Consider the following 13,557-nt stretch of genomic DNA (forward strand, 5'->3'; position numbering starts at 1 on the left):
GCAGTCAAGATAGAAGGCAAGTCCACTGGCAGCTAATCTCATAAATGGTAACTCAGCCCAGGTGGTGAGAAGCATTTCAGATCATTCAAAGATACTCCATCTTAATGAACTCACTATAAATTAGGGTGAGAAATTCTTCTCGCAGTGTCCCAGATTCTGTACTTAGCCCCAGACCTTCATTAAATATACTTTATTGAAATTGGGGTAGTTCTTGCTGCCTTGATTTTGCCCAGGTGCATAGGGTTTGATATCAGTTTTTGAAACTTCTTATTCCCCTACAAGAGAGAATACATAGTTTCATGTTTTGGATCTAGACCATGGCTACCAACTCACAAGGAACTCTATGGATAGCAGAACAAGTTGCTATTTATGACATAAGATGCCAGCGTCTCTTGATTCCCAGTTGCTCCACAATCTCTTACATCACCTAAGGACAGTCCCCCCTCAACCATACAAAACCAACATATTTAGCCAAACACTAGTCTTCTGGAAAAGGCTACAGCCAATATAACAAATGATGGGTATTCGCACCTATTACCTGCATATCCATGAACAAAGACATTTCAATACCATCCATCAGACTGTATAGCATAAATGGTTCTTCACAGATTTTGTAATCCTTCTGGAATGGACAGATTGCTTAGTATGGTCTAGTAGTTTTATTGGGACTTCACTGGAACTCCCTAGAATATAAAATACAATCTGGAACTCTGTGAAGTACTAAAATACTGCCTTCATGAAAGACAGTATTTTAGAATATGAATAGAAGGAGCCTAATCCAATGCACAGAGCAGTGATTTTAGAACAATATTTCTATGTTAACAAAAGATCTCTCTTCTGCAGCAATTTTACTTTTGCATCAGTTCTGTGGCCAGGTGCTTACCTGCTAAATTATCTATCTGTAAACTGACAGTTTAATTACGGTAGCAAGGACTGTTCCTAGAAATGAAAAGAATCAATTTCTGATTATAGTTTGTATTAAAGCTTAACAGGGGCCCAATTTTTTCCACTCTTTTAAAAAATATATATAAAAGAAATCTTTTGAAATCTGACCATGGTAATTCTGTACCATCAGTTGCCGCTGAAAGCTTGGATGTTAATAATCTAAGATGTACTCAAAGACATTCCAGGGTCATAAGAATACTTGTGTTTGGCTGGCTGGCTGGCTGCAGGAAATACTGCATTAATTTAAAATAAACTAATTATCCAGTAAGAACTGAATCAGGACCTCCTGTATTTTCTTTGGGTGATCCTGTTGCTCAGATCCTCAATATGTGGGATAGTGCTTGACTGCCGATTGTGCTTCAGATTTTCAGACAAGATGAGAGAACTGAGAGGATGAATTGATTAAAGCTCGAACATCCATGGTAGAATGTTTCTGTTTCTAGTTTCTCCTACTAGCTACCAGCAACCTCCAGAAAGCTTTGTGGAAATACTCAAGAGTTGTCTTGAACATTGTGAAATGAATGCAGGGAAGAAAGGGAAAGGATGGGAAACTTTCTTACAAAAACTGCCTTAATTTATCTTGGAATCTGAAACCAATTTTGAGTGATTTTCAAAGAGCATTCTGTGAACATCTTACGAGATGTTTAAGGGATGCAATTAGAGTTATATAGCACCATTTCTGTAAATTAATTTAACTTAGAATCCAGTATATGTACTTTTAGATTGCATGAATCCTGTGGAGGATCCTTTGTGGCCAAAGTAGCAACATCATTTTTTGACAGGCATGGAAAAGATCATATCTCAGTGGTAGACTGCAAGAAATATGTGCATAAGGTTTCAGGTTAAATCCCTGTCACTAGGAGAGAAAAAAAAAAGCAGAGATAGATTATGTTCCCAGAATCAATCATCTTTACCCAGTAAAAATAGAGTTTCCTCTCACTCCTCCCAAACAATTGTTTATGAATTAAGGATCTTTTTATATTTGCTAAGAAAAATAGAAGACATGGTTAAAAACAAAATAATTGGTGGAGGCACAAATAGCTATCTTTAAAAATTAGCCTGAAGATTAGGCCCATGGAAAACATTCAGAAGTGCATCACAAAGTATGTTAGTGTGAATAAAACACTCTTGGAGCATTAAAGCAGCTGCATCCTTTCCACGCCAGACATGCTTTTACTGGGACCACAAGTGAAGCGGCCATGCATGTAGATGCTTGTAGAGCCATTCATTGTAAAAGCTACAGCTGCATTAAGCTTTGAGGACAGGTGCTTTAAGCTTTGAGGACAGATGGTAATGCACTTGACACTAGTGAACAGTAGTCCTTGCTTGTTGGGGAATGAGCTGCTTACCTAGTGAATTTAATCCTTTTTCTCATATCTAAACAAGGCTTCTGTGAAAAAGAGAATAGTTGGTATATGTATATGGATAATCAATACCCATGTTATAGATCAGTGTTGTCCAAACTTGGCCACTTTAAGATGAGTGGACTTCAACTCATGGCTGGCTGGGGAATTCTGGGAGTTGAAGTCCACTCATCTTAAAGTGGCCAAGTTTGGACAACACTGTTATAGATGAAATACTTTATAGGCAATTAACTTTAACTAATAGCTATTAATTCAGTTAATTTCCTCTTTTGTCCTAAAACTCTGCTCTCTGTCTGCCTGTCTGTCTGTCTGTCTATCTTTTGGGGGGGCTTCTGGCAGATATTTTTATTTACATACACAACTGTCTCATATGCAAACCCATTTAGGGAGAAGGGGAGTCTATGGAACTGGTTTCCATTTGGGTTAGCAACAATGGTCAATGAGGTAGAAAAGCTCCATTTTCCCCAGCACTTTTGCCTGTCTCTGCACTTTTCCCCTCCATCTGCGTTTTCTTTTTGGGAAGAGTGAGATTATCTTAAAGTCAGAGTTGTCTTCCTTGTGGATCAATATAATAATTTTGAGTTGTTAACATTCTTGTAGGTGACAGTCTTTCCAGGCAGATAGTAGTCTTATCTATTCCCAGTTTGGGGCGAGACCAACTGCAAGATTCCAAACAGAAATCTTAATGCTACTGTTCATAGGGATCTAGTCACAGAAGTTGAATAAATCACCCCAGAGTAAGGAACATAATTTATAAATTGACCCTGTAAAGTGTATCTGAAGGTGAGAGAAGATCTATTTTAAAAAAAAAATGTTAGAAGGTAAGATTTTCTTTTGTTTTTCTTTCTTGGCAGGACTGGGAATTTCCACATTTTATGGGTGATGTTGATGTGAATCTTCCAGGCTTGCCTGCTGCACATTTTCAGTTCAGACTGCCTTATTTGAAAACTATTTTAAAGGAGGAGTATCACATACATATTACAGGTATGTAACATTCCTTGAACATCCTATTCAAAGCAAAACTGGAGGATTCCAAAGTGGTACATGTATCTTTGATTGGTTTGCCACATTAAGGAGAGAAGGTAACAATACTTTTCCTGGGAAGAGCATATAATCAATATATACTGAAAACTGTATGGCTTAAAATCTTCTCATGCATATGGTTTCTTAAAAGAATAATGAGGTTTTCAGGAGACAGATTGATATATCGAGGAGAGATGCTTCATTCTTGTGATTTCCCACCTGAAGTTTGAAATGGTACAGTCCAGTGACACTTGTCCTACACCATCTGACCTTGTATCAAAATTCTTCCAGAAGATCTTAAAGATGTGAATCACAGGTTATATCCTTGCAGATTAATTCAGCTTCCATATAACTTGAGCTCTCATTTCCTCCTAATCCTCCATTTGCTATGGGCTCCGAAAGTCTGGCTGTAACTCTCTACCACTCTTTAACTAGAAGAAGCACAGAACAGCAGATAGTTTCCAGAAGAATGAAAAATAGAATTAACTTTTAACCATGAGACTAAATGTTAAGAGCAATCTGAATTTCCATTAGGTTTGAGTGTGCATTAAAAATAGCACGTTGCAGTACAGAATCGTACAGGTGCAATTAATGTGCTTGTTATGTAAATAGCATTGGGGAAACCTAACCAGCCTTGGGACTATCAAAGTTGAATAGAGAAGGGGAATTATGTTCATAAGTGTATCAATGACAGCTTTCTTTAAGAAGAGATACTTGTCTAGAATTTGACAAGTCTTAGGTCCATTATAAAAAAGAATAGGAGAAATGAATGAAAATCCCTCCCTTTCAGGTTTATAATTTGTTACTCATTAAAAAGATTCCCCTAATTGACTGGTAACACTACATTGCATTGCTTTAGTAAATTAAACGAGAATACTACAGTCTGAAAACATTGAGTAGAAAGGGGTATGTTGTCAGGATTAACAAAAGCAATTGAAAACTATTAAACTGAAATCATAACGCAATGGGAAACAACCTTCACTTTAACGGTTTCTGCCATTTGGATGGAAACTATCAAAATTATAAACTGAAAATTTTTGAAAGAATCTCCACCGAAAGCAATATAAAGCTTAGAAGATGATATATTTTTAAAAGTGCTTATAAAATGGAAAGAGTTCTTATATCCAACAGGCTTCCGCTTGACAGTTGTGATCCTAGAGGAAAATAGTCCGTATACTGGAATTTTAAAACCAATTTAATGGCTAACTCCAAAGAAAGAAAAGCAGCAGGCAGGGAAGAATCTCCACTATATTTCAGTGAAGAGATCGACACCCCCCCATGAATGTGGTGGGGTGGGAAGTAAAACAAAGCCGAAAATGAAACAATAATATGATTTTTTTTCCAACATACATCTTTACATTTGAATCTAGAAGAAGATAAGAACAATGCTTTCAATCATGTTTGAGAAGTGTTCATTTGAATATCCTTCATGTATTGTAGGAAGAACAGACAAAAAAATAACTCTACATTTCCTACAAGAACGCTTTTGATCTCAGTTAGAATCGGTCTGCTATGCATAGTATCGCTTCACGCAAAAGAAATCCAGGAAAAATCAGAATTCTATTTCCTGTAGGATAGACTTGCATAGAGATACACACATACTTCATAATGCAAGAGAGGTTTACTGTCTGTTACCAGGAGGCACAGGCATTGTGTCTATATGGAGTGAACCTGATTCTTCTCCTCCCTTATGTGTTGCATAAATAATAGCGTGATTTGTACCTCCATCATGTGTAGAAGGATATGAAGATGGGACAACAGTAAGTGGATAATATATGCTACAGTATAGCATTTTGAAAATGTATCATTGATCAGAAAGCAAGGGTACGTCAACATTTTTGGCAAGAAGAGCAGTCTAAAAGAAAAAGAGATAATTGGCTATATGGATGTGAAGGAAGATCTTCCATAATGAGATAAATGAGTGTGCAACTTTAAATGACTTGATTTTTTTCCCATTCTAGCTGTTTTTAAAAGCAGACTGTCTAGGTTGACCATTGCATTTACGCTGTATTTTCTCTCTCCCAGACCCTTTAAAGTGATGGAGATATTTTTGTGAAGGGCATAATTTAATTGGAGAATGAGCATATGAATAAGGATTGTGAAATCTTTTTTTTTCCCTTTCCAGCTCAGAATTAATAAGTCCTATTTATTACAGTTACTAGACAAATGAGTCCATTTGAATGCATGTCACATCACCAGAGTTGCAAGAGCCTGCTTTATCTCAGTTCAGTGCCATTTTAGGAGAATCATAAAGAGTATCAAGCCAGCATGAGAAACTCCCCTTGGGTAGGCTATGCGTGGCCATCTGTTCTTAAATCAGTCCTAGTTTTTGAACTCCAACTTTGGAACTTTTAAAGTTGCCCATGTTGCTTCCATATATTATGAGTACCTCATTCAAATCCAGAACTTAGATGTAAAAAAGAATTCCAAAGATTTGGCTGATGACCCTGTTTAAAGTTATTTGGAAATTATATTTCTTTTAAATTAAGTATCTGTGACTATTTTTTAAGCTATTTGGTGCAAAATTAATTACATGGCAAGGCAGTGTGCTCTCAGAGATAGCCATTTGGCAAGGAAATACAAACAGGGTTCTGCAGTTTAAAAGAAAAACAGAAAGGAATATATTGGACAACTGTTAGCATTACTATTCCACAGAGGTATCTAAAAAGTTGGTGGGAAGTCATCTGTCTTTTGCCTAAGTTACAGTTTCAATTTATGTCATGCACGGACTAGAATATAAATTCTAATCTCTTGGTCTAGAATTTGGGGGACTCTAATATCGTAGCCAGAGGACAAAAGCCCAAAGAGGGGCAGATCTAACCCCTCCCAGACTAATTAGATATTTCAGTAGATTGGGTACCATTCTATGGCTATACAGGAGAGGCTGTGAATTTCTGTGATTCACACCCATCTCATGTTCCGCACACGTACCAAGATTATGGGAAGATCTGTTTGTTTCAGGTTGGCATAGTTCATTTCACTCCCATTGATATCAAGCAGAAATAAGCAGAAAGGATCAAATCGATCTTTATTACAATTGAAGACCAAACTTGCCCTCTTTGGACAAGTCTAGCAGGTCTTTGGAATCTTTAGAAGAATCGTGTTAACACTTCCTGCATTGGCTAGTAGGATTACTTTTGTCAAATACTTTCTTGGCTCTGAGCTCCTATCTTGAGATTGTAGTTGTTTGGGCTCTTCAGTTTTTTTACTTGGGTGTGTTTAAATCAGTGGCCAATACTGTATATACATGTAGAATACTAACAGCATTACTAACAGTAGAGAGCCAGTTTGGTCTAGTGGTTAAGGCTCCAGGCTAGAAACCAGGAGACACTGAGTTCTAGTACCCCCTTAGGCATGAAAGCTGGTTGGTGATGTTGGCCTCTCTCTCAGCCTAACACATCTCACAGGGTTGTTGTTGTGGGGAAAATAAGAGGAGGAGGAAGGAGTATTAGGTACGTTTGCTGCCTTCAGTTATTTACAAAACTGAACTTTTATTTTTATTTATTTATTTATTTATTTATTTATAAAAATAATAACAAGCAAATTATTCTTTTAGATTTTTCTTCTTCATGGCAAATCATGTTGTATATATACAAATCATGTGTTCTTTTAATGAGTGTCAGCAAAGCCTAGTTTTCCTCTTGAATCTAAACTCTGGCAAACCCAGGTATTTTCAGCTCTGTTGGGGATCTCTTTTGGAATTCACTTCATACAAAATCCAGGATTATCTTGGATCTAGATTTGATTTGATATGGATATAGAACACAAAGAAGACTCCTGCAATAAATGTAGAGGCTTTATTTGGTTCCAGCCAACTTTAGCAACTACAAAAGCTTGACCTATTTTTTCTTCTGGAGCTTTGAAAATTCATATATTGCCTTTCACTTTTCACCTGCTTGAATTTTTAACATTAGATACATTTCCTTTTATGCTTTCAGATTATTTTAGATCAAATCATTCTCCTTCCCTTGTAAAGCAACAAGAAAGCCACTGTTTCTTGGAATGAGAAAAAGCTTGTTGCCTGTAATCTGCATTCACAATTTATGGAAAGTATTGTCAGCTACTAGGCATTATATAAAAGCTGCAGTAAGAAATGGGATACCCTGTTGGTGGTGAATATAGCCAGATAAATGTCAGCACTGACTTGAAGGCACTCTCTAAAAAATCTATTTGGGGAGAGACTCTAAAATTCATATCTTTTCAGTTGTAATATTTGTTAAATCTGCTCCATTAGTAATCTTCAGATCAGTGCATTCGGTAGCAAATCTATCACTTCAAGCATTAGGCTATTAGGAATGTGTAAATCAGTGTAAAATTGTTTTCTTCTATTGTCTGCCTTCGTAGGGTTGAGTTTCTAAAGGTTATTTTTAGGAGCCATAAAACAATCCATGTTTTTCATTTACAGCCTTCCCTAATAAGTAGAACTTATGTATTAATATTTGCTGATACGCAGTTTGATTATAAACCTCTCTCAGAAAACTTTTCTTAATATACATTTCTCACATGTAAATTGTTTCTCTGTCTCTACACTCAAACATTTGCATTTTTGTATGTTGCTTTCTGAAATATATATTCTTTGGTACTAATTTTTACCAGAGAATAATGGATGGCAGCAAATGTTATTCAGTGCCACTGGGTCTGTCATGGTATGTCCATTTTGGTAGGTCTTACTAATCTTCTTCATACAAGCCTATGGCAGATTCCTTTTACACCCCAATGGCTTATAAATAAGAACTAATATCTCAGGTACCTCGAATAGCACATGCAGTATATTAATAGTGCACTCACGGGAATGATGTGCCACGGAAGATAATCCCTATTTCATTTGAAGCTTCATCTACATCTCTCCCCAACTCCTAAAATTGATATATAGATCATGGAGCCACATGTAAAAAGTGGGTGCAGATTAATATAATGTTCAGAAGGTTCTTATCAAGACTGACATGATTGAATCACTAGAATTATTATTTCACGCTTGTTAAACCTTCAATTCTAAGACTGTAAGGGGTGCTTCAATCTGTCCAGACCTGCATCCACGCAACCTTCTCTCTCAAACCCTCAGCAGAGTTGCTTGAGCAATCTTTTGCTCTAAATGGTTTGTCCAGTCCTACTAACCCTAACCCTAATCTTAACCCTTTGTGTTGTGGAATCCCTAATGAGTGTTTTACATACTATTTTCTCATTTCCATTTCTTTCTTTTATCTGTGTACATAGAGCTGCATTTTTACATCTGCTGATCTCATCTAGATTTCCCTTGACAGATGGCTCATTGCAGAGTATGTGCTTTCTTTCCGAGGCAGCAGTTTATAGAAATACACAGGATAGCCTAGTTTCCATGGTATCCAGGGAGATTTGTAGGACTTAAAAGAAAGTTTGGTTATCCACTCTCCAACTATTCCCTCGTTAAAGTACATTAAATTGTGAACCTGGATTATTTTAATGTTTTTACTCAACCATGCTGGAAATGAGTAATCTGGACCTTCAGAAGTCCATGTGATTGGAATGGAAAGTTATGCAATGATATATATTTACATAATGGAAAAATATTTAACAGTCATTAGGTAGCATTCTTCTGCTCAAGAAGTAGTAAGTTACATGCTTTTTGTTCTTGCTTTGAATTAAGTTTGTGATGGTGCCTATAATCAGTCAGGTATAGCTATATGATAAACAAATGCATAGTGAGGTAAAAAAAACATTATTTCATTTATATGGAGTTTTGGAGGAAGGGTGAACATGTTCACCACTATCAGAATCACAGTTGCCACCAAGCTAAAAACATGAGCTGTACATCAAGTATGTCTACTTTCTCATGCTGTCCTGAAGAATGGTCACTCTCCATTTCTGCTCAGCCATAAATAAACCAGCTACCTCCTTCTATGTGAAAAGTATATGATTTTCTGTCTTTCAGCTCATATGAAACATTGCTTGGTATCTGGGACCAAATCTGAACACCTGAGAATCTCAGATTACTTTCTACATTGATAAAAGAAATCTACCCTCAGAGGTTTAAAACAAGAACCCACCACAACTGTCATGTTCTCTTTTGCAAAGGGACACATTTTTGTGTTACTTGTAGTTTTTCATACAGTCCATCTAAGACTGTCAAAAACCATTTATACAGTTGGCAGAATGCAGAGGCTGTATTTTGTCTTTGGTTGATATCCCAGGGCTGTGCATTAGAAAATGGGTAGGAGTAGAACAACATAATTGGCAAGGCCAGGCAATTTTAAAAGTAAGTTATGTTACATTATTTAAATACAGGTAATCTGATTACTCTCTGTGTATTTAAGTATGCTCTTTTGACGCATTACAATTTGGTAGCACATTTTAAAAGAGCTCTGAGGGCTGCATCCAAGCCACCACTACAAAAGTATGTGTAAATATTGGTTTCATATGGATGGCCTTTCAGACTATTGATGACCAAGATCAATATGCATTATACCTATAGTGATGAAGGGGGGTTATTAAAATAAGTCCAAATAAGGTAAATACCCAAGTGCCTGCCCGATCCAGAAAAACATTTTGTTCATAGGTTACAACCTGAGCAGGCATGTCTGGTTTTAGTGCATTCATTTTAGATGAAAATATGCCTCCCAAGTCCATGCAAGCAAAACCAGAAAGATAGGGACAGAAGTCAAGACAAAGCAATTCCAGTGGAGTATTTGTTATAGGTGGACCATCTGTATATCATCTATGCAGGATGTAAGTCTGCAAACATACCAGCCAGGCAGTTAACAACAGAGTTCATTCTGGTGGGAGAGGGACATTTGATGTTCCTTGCAGTTGGTATAACAGATGTAAGAAAACAGTTTTGGTAATTTATTACTAGAAGCAGCCACATTGTTTCTCTCATTGTTACTAGAAACAGACACATTGATGTTCCTTATCTTGGACCTTTTGCTCCATTGCAAGGTTAGAAAACAGAAGGCCTGAATGCTGAGCCTGGTCTTCCACAGTGTTTCTTCCTAGAATACCAGACCTAGAATTCCTCCTGAAATATTAGGCCTGGGTTTCCTCTCTCAAGACCTAGCTGGACCTAGGAAACTTAATTAACAGAAGTTACATCTTGATCTTCTCTTTGGTGGATGCTGATGGTTGTGTAGGTCACTCTTTCTGAACCCGTGTCCTCCACATAGGTTGAACTTCAGTTTTCAGAGTTCCCAGCCATCATAGTTGGCCTTGCTGGCTGGGAAGAGTTGTAATCTGATGTTGATTCAGCTGTATGAAAGCTTGTCTGTCGTTGACCTAGTTGCAGGAGACATGGATAAAAGCAAGTTAATTTATATGTTTGGCAATTATTAGTTCATAAATTCAGAGAATTACAATAAAATGAAGGATAGCCATTTCAGCTATTTATATGAACTGTGTAAGATTTCAGATATAAAGAACAGACTTTGCATGGCTGGTTTTAGAGGCACTTAGTGAATGCAGTAATACAATTCTTCAGAGATCTCCCCTGGCACGTCTTCCATTATCTTTTTGGAGTCAGGGCAAAATCTTTTCATTCTCTGTCTTTTAACTTTTGTACTGCTGCTGCTACTGTTAGTAGTTTGGTCTCTGTTGCTGCTTTTAATTGTTATTTAACCAGTTTAATTTATTGTGTTCCGTTTTTGTTAAAGTTAAGATGAGGAAAAAGAAGCATGGGGGAAGAAGATTAACTTCAGAGTTAAATCCATATCTATCATTCAAAAGCAATAGTATAGAATAATTGTCATCTACTGCTTGAACATGCAAGTCTACAGTCTTTCTTGATCTGAGTTCCTGAATTCCATTTTTTCCACAATACATATTATACATATTATAGTGTTTGATGACTAGTAACAACACAAAAATAGCCTCTAAAAATGATCTGTCATATGGCTTTTATTTTTTAGGACCTATTTTAAAGTATAAAGAGGCTGCTTTTCCTGTGTAGTGATCTACACTGCAGCACAGAATGGCTTAATCCACAGGCCACCTAGACCTTACTATAAGAATTTCAGCATTTTACTTCTAGGCTCACATTTCCAAATGATTAACTACCTAAATTGTAAAACTTATTCAGTCACAAATCTACTGTTACAAAGAATTTAATTAAAACTTCATTGTGAAATTAATTGAAAAAGCTCACATCTTATTTTTCCTACTGACTTTGCATGCTGTAGTTGTAAACAGGAATTTTCTAATTATTATCCTTTTCTTTTCATTCTGCTGCAGGCAAATGGTTTAATTATGGGATTATATTTCTTGTTTTAATCTTGGATCTGAATATGTGGAAGAATCAAATATTCTACAAGCCACATGAATACGGTCAATATATTGGTCCTGGACAGAAAATTTATACTGTGGAAGATTTAGAAAGCTTAAAGGACCTCAACAGAACCAAACTTTCTTGGGAGTGGCGGTCAAACAACACTAACCCTTTGACCAACAGGACCTATGCTGAAGATGACATGTTTCTGCATAGCCGATATATTGGTGCAAGCCTAGATGTTAAATGCTTGGCCTTCATTCCATCTTTATTAGCATTTGTTTTGTTTGGATTCTTCATCTGGTTCTTTGGACGTTTTCAAAAAACTGATCAAGGCATGGAAAATCTTGACAAATCATATACACGAATGAAAAGGAAATCACCATCTGATGTGGGAATGACACGAGAGAACACACAAGTTTTAGCTGAGGAGCCTTTAAGCTCTGAAGATCCCCATTTGATATCTATCAAGTCTGACTTGAGTGAGATTGTCTTTAATTCCTCACTTTTAACATCTGAAAATCTTAGCTCTCATCTAGATGATCAGCCAAGTCCATTGCAACCAATAAGGGAGCCCTCTGTACCAAAGAATGATACTTTACCTAATAAGTAACAATATCCCTCTTGAAAATATCAAAACAAAGAAATATTGTGAGATTTCACTGAGGTTTTTTGTAAGTGACATTTCGCATAGCCTTTAGAACAGGAGAAATACACCAATGGTGCTCAACATGCTTTTTTCTATGGCATTGTTTTCTATTTACATTATAATGACTTTGCCTACTGTATTATAGTAAACATTCCTTTATAGATTGCTTCTAAAAACTGCAATAGTGAACTAGATGATTACTTGCAGGTATGAAATGCTACTTTGGTGGTGCCTTCAAACATTTAATTCAAGCATATAGGAAAGAGATCTGGGTCTCCTTATTAGGTATTTCAAATGTTGTTTCAACCAAAATGATTTAGAACTTGGCCAGAGAGTATTTTGCCCTTTGTCCGAACACGATAGTCTCATTCCAGGACCTCTTTCCTCATCTTTAGATAATAAGACATTGTGCAGTAGCAGAGTAGACTGTTTTCTGTAGTGATGGAGGAACCTATGGAAGATGCCATTCATCCAGCAGACTATAGAATCTCACTGGATGGGGTGGGGTTTGAAGCACAACAATGGTGTAAATTGTTAATCAGTGAAAGGTTTCCAATAAACAACAGCGACACGGACTTTATGTTATTGATTTATAGAGTGATTGACTTTGGTAGCTGAATTCTAAAGCTAAGGCAGATTCATAACTCTGTAGTATCATAGTGGTAATGTAACATGGCTTACAAACATGGCTTTCTCCACGGGTAATTGGAAGTAGGTAATGATAACTGATTAGGTTATTTTCATAACTAAAGCCAAAATATGACTTGATTACAGAAAAAACCTTTCCCTTTTTAGGAGAAAGAGGATAAAAACAGTACTTGTGGAACAGCTGGATGTTCAGATGGAACCTATACAGTGCCAATGGCCTTAAAATTGGGGATATTAGGGATAATAGGATCCCCTCTTTGAGGTATCTGTTATGCAGTATAAATATGGATTAGAAAGTAAGACTTGGGCAAATGGGCTATAGCCATGAGTTGCAAACAGAAGTGAATGCATGAAATAGAACGGCAAGTACTGTGTTTTCTTGCTTTGAGGCATTGAGACTGTATTCATTAATTAAAAAATAGAAAACAGAGACATGAAATAAAATAAATCTTGTATTTCTTTTTCTGTTCCTTCCTTTCTCCTGGATTTTGGTTGGTCAAGTGAATTTATCATTTGGTCCTCTGCAATCCTTACCTCCCCAAACACTTCAGGTGCCTTACCTGCAAACTTAAAAAACTGTTGTAACAACTATTATCTCTTAGTCCTCTCCTAATGCTTGTATATTTTGTTTTCATTTGCTTGCTTTAAAAAATGCCTCCATACTAAAATCAGCACAGATGTTTGAATTATGTATTTAC

General features: G+C 36.5%; 1 protein-coding gene across 3 annotated transcripts in view; it reads left to right on the forward strand.

Moving 5' to 3' along the window:
- Positions 1-13,351, forward strand: part of TMEM117 (transmembrane protein 117) — a 215,539-nt gene extending 202,188 nt beyond the window's left edge. For 2 of the 3 annotated variants that reach the window (XM_088141752.1, XM_088141753.1), the window contains exons 7-8: positions 3,164-3,293; positions 11,529-13,351. In XM_088141752.1, coding sequence (XP_087997878.1) covers positions 3,164-3,293; positions 11,529-12,175 — 777 coding nt within the window. In that variant the 3' untranslated portion in view covers positions 12,176-13,351. The remainder of the gene's footprint in view (positions 1-3,163; positions 3,294-11,528) is intronic. The other variant, XM_088141754.1, reaches the window with a different exon arrangement.
- The last annotated feature ends 206 nt before the right edge of the window (positions 13,352-13,557 follow it).

This window comes from Python bivittatus, unplaced genomic scaffold (assembly GCF_059951505.1).
Source record: "Python bivittatus isolate LINGU-HERP-01145 unplaced genomic scaffold, Pbiv_v1 ctg000330_np1212, whole genome shotgun sequence".
Taxonomy (NCBI): Eukaryota; Metazoa; Chordata; class Lepidosauria; order Squamata; family Pythonidae; genus Python; species Python bivittatus.